Below are 7053 nucleotides of genomic sequence, written 5' to 3' on the forward strand. Positions count from 1 at the left end.
GGATTTTAAATTTCCTTTATATTATTTTGTACAATAGCTGATGCATGATGGTGAAGTTCTTTTATGTCAACCTTTAGGTCAATGCTATCCAATTAAAGGAGACAGTTGAGGAGAATACCAGCACCACTGAGAGGGTCTTTCAGGATCGGCAGTATCAGGTTCTCACCTTCGGCCCACCTGCATAGTGTCTAGTTGGTAAACCTGCTTATATTGAATCTGGCTCCTGCAGATTGATGCTGCCATTGTGCGAATCATGAAGACCAGGAAAGTTCTTAGTCATACTTTATTAATAACCGAGCTTTTCCAACAGGTAGGGCCTAGTGGTTTTTGATCATCATTTATTTAAGTACTGTTAGGTAACAACTCAGTGTGCTCACAAGCCTGCAAACCTAATGATGCCTTGTTGATCTTGTGGGACTTTTGCAGCTCAAGTTTCCTATAAAGCCAGCTGATTTGAAGAAACGCATAGAAAGTTTAATTGACAGAGAATACTTAGAGAGGGACAAGAGTAATGGCCAAATTTACAACTATTTGGCTTAATTCCTGGTTGCAGAAAGGCAGCTTGCATGAATTACAGAACACTTGCTTTGTACATTAACATGTTGCCTCTTTGCCTCAATGGTGAAGCTGATGGCTGTACAGCAGAGGTCTTCAACTCAAAATCCCATGTAAAAGGTTTTATCGTAGTGCTAATTTGTGTCCTGATTGTTGTTCCTTAGTGCAAGTAAGCCTGAGGTCTTTCATGGGTCTAAGAGTGAGTCCGTGGGGCAAATTATAGTGCATCATATGTTCTAGACAGACCTTGAATTGGTTCAGGACTCGAAAATGGCAGTGCTTGTTAAGGAAAAGTTCTGACAGTAATGTGAAACCTTTACTTACTGCTGCAGATTTCGAAGCTGGATATCCATGTTACCAATGGTAAAACCCAATGGCCTGACGAAAAACTCACTTCCGTACAGTTTTGGTGTGATTATGGTAGTGGTGTACGACATAAAAGTGCATGACATAAGGTTTCAATATGATTTTGGAAAGCTTGGGACACGAAAGTGGACTACCATAAGAGGCTCAACACAATCTTTGTATGGGTTTGGTAATGCTGCAAGATGAAACTGCATGACATTGAAGTGCCCTTTTCAAGGTTAAAATAAAAAATCAATTTTCTTCTTTAGAAGTGAATTTGGAATACTGTACGTCTATATACAACATGACAAGTAGAAGGTGACAAGAATATCATGCAGGATGGGAGGCAATCTCCCAATAAGGTATGTCCAATTTTTTTGAAGGGCAGCTGTAAAGCTTCTGAATGTACTTCACAATGGAAAGCAATTGATTGCAGTATATATAGCCAATGACTTTGAGATGTCATTACCAAATCTCATTACTAAAAATTATACTTTTCTATATGCACACTAGGATTCTATGTATGATTGGTCATGTTGTAGAATAAGGTCTAGCTTTGATTGACTACTTTTCTTGATTAAGCAAGCATGCCTTTCTTCAATAAAGCGAGCCTTTCTAAATGGTAAAATAATGTGTTGAACTTGAGCTCTAATTGGTGGTGATTACGAGTACCAAATGGTCAAAATCTTGTCATTGGCATCAATTCAAGATTCCATGTAGCAATGATGGGTCACCATTGCCATTGCTATGTGCACAGCTTGGGTCTCCTCAGTTGTCCACACATTTTCTGAACTTTGATCATTGCATCATCACAAACCTTTCTAGGACGATTGCCATCATAGAGTAAATGCAATGATATAGATTAAATGAATCAGAGGGACCACTAAAGTATGCACCATAAGCACTTCTATTAGTGATAGAACAAGTGCCAAATTGTTGAGTGAGTGAGACTCTAGGTTACATTAATTGAACTTATATTAAACAAACATGTTTGAACATTGTGATGCAAAGTATATTAGCAAAGATCTAATACGAGTAGGTAGATCAAGTTTTGTGGCACTGATTTGGAGGTGAGTTTGGGAAACCTCTTGTAAAGTGTTTTAGGATTTTGCCAACTCAACTTGGTCTAACTAGTGGGTTAGTACGGACATTAGTTGTTTCTGCTTGAGAATCTAGGATCTCAAGTACATTGCTTAAAGTTTCTCATTAAGACGAACAAATTAAAGCAACTACTACTATACCCTTGTTAGGAGAAGTATAGTGTGTCTCACTTTGTTGCATGTTATTTAATGAAAGTTCATTCTATGTAAGAGTAGGAGCAGAGGAAATATTTTGATTTGAGTCAAATTAGCCTTGAAATAATTAAGCCAAAGAAATCGGAATTGTATTGAAGTGGAGCACACTCATTAAGGAGTAGTGGTTCTTTGACCAGTAAAAATACATATGCAATCACACCAAGTACAACATTCTCTTGGCCTCTTCTATTTGCAACATGCAATTCTTTCTCAATGAGGAGTTTATTTAGTAAAGGGTAGCCTTGGGATTGATTGGGGTAGTTGAAATATTGGTATAGTTGCAAGCACTTCAAGAGAAGTAGGAGGTACATATGTAGAATCATGCATTGAAATCGAGAGTGCATTTCTTTGCCTAGCAATAGTCATGAGATGACTATTGATTCTAGTTGCTAAATAGTAGCTAAAATACATTTCTATTCAAATAGGATTTGCCCTTCTCCCTTTCATGCCAATGATTCAAGTTTCTCCTTGTGTTGGATTCAGAATGGTTTCATAGAATGAGGGAATAAAGTGAAACTCTTTTTGTTTAGCTTTGGACATGGGTTTCATGACATTTGATATGATTGTTGGAAAAGACAAGCAAATGGATTCTTGCTCTACCCAGGTCAATAGTTTTTCTAAGAGTTGCTTATCTTCTTCAATAGGGCCGTCAATGTCAGGATGAACATATGCTTGAGCAAGTGATGCTAGAGTATCCTCAAGTTCCTTTGGTCTCAACTACCATCGGTTGATCTTCTTGTTGCCCCATCTTTTCCAACTCCTTAGATGGCTTAATTGGCTTAGGCTTCAATGCACAGGAGCTTATGGTTGAGAGGAACAAGACGTGAATCTATGGATTCATTGTGCTCTTTCAGTTGGAGTTTATATTTTATTGTGGGGCACAAGCAATAGAGGCTTAGTCCTCAACTGAAGTGATAGTCTTGGTCACAGCTAAAGGTTGTGACTATGTGGGTTCCACCTTAGAATTGGAAGTAATAACATTTGATATAATGGATTGGGTGATCTCGATAGTCAAAGATGACTATGCACTTGGGTCCTTGAACTAATTAGAAATAGTAAGTATTGAAATTTCCAAATTTGTTTTTGATAATGCTCTCATAAGGAGGTCATTAAACCTTTGGTATTTTCTCAATTGTCCCTTGTGAATCCTATTTTGTTAATTGAACAATTGCACTAGACTGCTGTTTTACTTGATTTTCTCTTTGGGCATAAGTGACAAAGGTTCCTTTGGATTGGGAGACTTTGACTTGGAGGATAGACCAACATCTATTTCAAGCGATTACTTGTTAACACTTGAGAGCTCTATTATGTTCTTCCTTAGACTTTTGAGCAACACCATGTAGATGTGACTACTTTGTTTCCTCCTTTTGGGTTGATAACTTCTCAAACATCACATGTTTCTCGTGTAGCAACTGTCTTAAGCGGTTGCTCTTTTAGAATTGGGGGCTTAGGTTGTACAAGAACTAGCTTTTTTGTTGTTGACTCATTTATTTTTGTCTCCCTAAGTATCTTGGTCCTTGACATAAATTTGTGTTTGGGTCTCTTTCTCTTTCTCTTTGGTTTTGATGGGATTGGAAATGTGGTTAATGGAGGTCGTTGCGTGGGTAGTTTTGGCAACTAAACCCAACGATTTCCAAAATAAAAACCTTGAGCACACAAGAACGGTTTGGAAACCCATTGCAACGCTCTGCTAGCTCTCCATCAGTGTTTTTGAGTGTATGTCCTAGCTCTCCTCTTCCTTCTAGATGTGTTCCTTTTCTTGAGAACTTAAAAAGTTACAAAATGGCTCCTAGTAGCTTGGATGTTCCTTGTTGGCCTAGGAGGATTCAAATTGAGTGGTTTCTTCTTGTCCTAGTGTGCTTTGAGTAGTTTTTTCATAATTCTTTGGCTATCCTCACTTGGATTTTGGTTTGACTTAGAGACAAATGTCTTGCCATTCCTCTTGGAGAAGAGACAAGGTTGCCCTTACTAAGAGTAATGATTAACTTGATGCTTGGGAACTCAAGTGTATTTAGTGTGCTACATAAATCTAGTTCACTTCACATTGGGTTATGCTTGAAAGATCTTTCAAGCAATACTTCCTTGCCTATGTCTTCATGATTTGGAAGCACATGGAAAATGATGGGAATGCTTTACATCTCTCTGGTTCAGAGAAATTTGCATCTACTTAGGAGGGAATAGGGTGAAGCTCCATATGGTTTGATAGTTGCGCTTATTGGGATGAGTTCAGGTTGGCTAATCTTAGTCCATGCATCATATTTCAAGATACTATAATCTGAATATTTGCATATGGAAGCATCAATAAGGAGCTCTTGCTTGGCAATTACTTTGACCCTAAGAGATGTTGGAGGTATCATCTCTTCGTCTTTGGGATTAGTGTTTATGGCTTTGACCTTTAGAAGGTTAGTTCATGTAGACCTTGTTAGGGTGCTACTAGATACCTTGTGTGTTGAAGAATCATGATACATATGAGTGATGCTGTACTTCGTCTTTGGGAACATGTTGGTGGTACACTAGCGATTGTTAGGGGTACAATCGCTTGTGTATTACTACATTGATAGTACTCGCACATTTGTACATTGTAGGTGGCGAGTGCCCATCATTGTCACTTCATTCTTTATTCTTTTAGTGAGATTTGAATAAAGAAAAGGCCAATCACACATTGTGATTATTGGAGTTTCCACATCTCTCTCTCTCTCTCTCTCTCTCTCTCTCTCTCTCTCTCTCTCTCCATCCACCATAGCTCTTGCTTCCGCTTGTACATGATATTGTGCACACATATGTTTGGGGACCTACCCGGAATCTATCTCTTGGTGGCAATAATATTTTGTTACATTCATTGACAATTGATCTAGAAAACTCTAGGTATATTTCATGAAGGAAAAAAGTAAAGTGCTTGAGGACTTCAAAACTTTCAAACACCATATTTGAGATTTTGAGAATTTTCCAAGTCCCACTTTGAATGAATGTCTTACTTTTGTGAATGAAAGAGAGCACTATGTTTATGTTTATCTTTAAAGGGCACTTTGTATGTTATAAATATGAGATCACACATCTTGAGAGCTTAAATGATGAATGTAAGCTATGTGGCTGTTACGAGATTTGGATTTCACCTCTATCTTTTCTATCATACTAACAAAATATGATGTTGTATGGTGGTGGAAACATCAAGGAGGCTTAACTAGTATATACCTAGGAAATTTCCAAGTTTAATGTAAGAATACAAAGGTTTGATGGAGTGGAGAGAGAATTTAGAATACAAGAGCCTTAAACATTGTATGAAAATATGTTATCATGGCCAAAATTTATAATGTTATGGATTTGAAGATATTATAATACGAGTTTTTTCTTTTAGATATAGCATCATTTAAAGTGACATGTATAAGTTTCATGAACTAGGACCTTAAAAGAGTCACCACTAACTAGGTGTGGTTTAATAACTTGATCTAATACCATATCGTAATAAGTTTGGATAACCTATGATGTGATGGTTAAAAAAAAAAAAAAACCAATAGACACAAGTATGTCAAATAATTGCTCACCCCATTTACATTTTTTGTATGTATATGCATGATATATAAATATCTTTTATTCAAAATTTCTATCTATCTTAAAAATATATGAATAAGATGGATATTGACTTTGGCCAAAATTAACTAGCTTCACACTTTGACTAGCTAAATGAATTTTGATATCATAAAATAAAGATTTATATACCAAGCTAGAAGTGTATGATTTTTCTAAGACTAAAGATTTAACCTTTGACCAATGGTTTGTGTTTCCAAAGAAATAGACATAAATTTTATTATCAATCAAGACTTATTTGTTATCTAAGACATAAAGTACAAAATTGGACTTAAACCACTTTATAAAAATTTCAACACAATTAACTAATGTTATTGAAAGAATAAAAAACATTAAGTAGATTCTCTCATTGATATTGGTGGTGTTTAAAAACACCAAGGTAACTACACAAAACACTTTAAATTTTTAACAAGCATATATTTTATAGCCATGCAAAAGCCCTTGGTGTAAGGGATATATTTACTATGGAAGTCAAAATTAGTCCATATAGAGTCATTGTCATGTTGCATCATGTATATTGAAAAAATACAACTTTTGTAGATAGCTGCACTACCATTTATGAAATGTTTATAATATCCTAACTCATGAGCAAGTTGTATTGCTTCCATATCTTTCAAAGTAGAGACTAAAGGAGTCTGCTTCAACATGGATAATTGTGAGTTCTTCAATGTAAGTGATAGACGATGTGAGGCATTTGTTGAGTATGCTTGTATAATAGATGGTTATAAAGTACAAAATAGGATTTAAACCACTTTATAAGAAATTTCAACACAATTAACTAATGTTATTGAAGTAGATTCTCTCATTGATATTGATGGTGTTTAGAAACACAAAGGTAAGTACATAAAACACTTCAAATTTCTAACAAGCATATATTTCATAGCCATACAAAATCCTTTAATGTAAGTGATATATTTATTATGAAAGTCAAAATTAGTCCATATAGAGTCAGTGCCTTCTTGTTACATCATGTATATTGAAAAAATACAAATTTTGTAGATTTTGTATAAAACATTTAGCTACACTACCATTTATGAAATGTTTGTAATATCCGAACTCATGAGCAAGTTGCATTGCTTCCATATCTTTCAAAGTAGAGACTAAAGGATCTTACTTCAACATGGATAATTGTGAGTTGTTCAATGTAAGTGATAGACGATGCGAGGCATTTGTTGAGTATGTTTGTATAGTAGACTATCACAAAGTACAAAATAGGATTTAAACCACTTTATAAGAAATTTCAACATAATTAACTAATGTTATTGAGACAATA

The 7053-nt window shown here is 35.5% G+C and overlaps 1 protein-coding gene across 2 annotated transcripts in view; it reads left to right on the forward strand.

Annotated features, from left to right (window-relative positions):
* Positions 1-1349, forward strand: part of CUL4 (cullin4) — a 40981-nt gene extending 39632 nt beyond the window's left edge. The window contains exons 15-18 of one of the 2 annotated variants that reach the window (XR_015688969.1): positions 78-158; positions 230-310; positions 427-647; positions 888-1349. Coding sequence is in view for 1 of the 2 variants with exons in the window: in XM_087668633.1 (XP_087524759.1) it covers positions 78-158; positions 230-310; positions 427-540 (276 nt within the window). In the remaining variant the exon portion in view is untranslated. Of the gene's footprint in view, positions 1-77; positions 159-229; positions 311-426; positions 725-887 lie in introns of those variants that run through there. The other variant, XM_087668633.1, reaches the window with a different exon arrangement.
* Positions 1350-7053: the final 5704 nt, after the last annotated feature.

This window comes from Lygodium microphyllum, chromosome 3 (assembly GCF_053477565.2).
Source record: "Lygodium microphyllum isolate KBCC chromosome 3, Lygodium_microphyllum_v1.1.10, whole genome shotgun sequence".
Classification (NCBI taxonomy): Eukaryota; Viridiplantae; Streptophyta; class Polypodiopsida; order Schizaeales; family Lygodiaceae; genus Lygodium; species Lygodium microphyllum.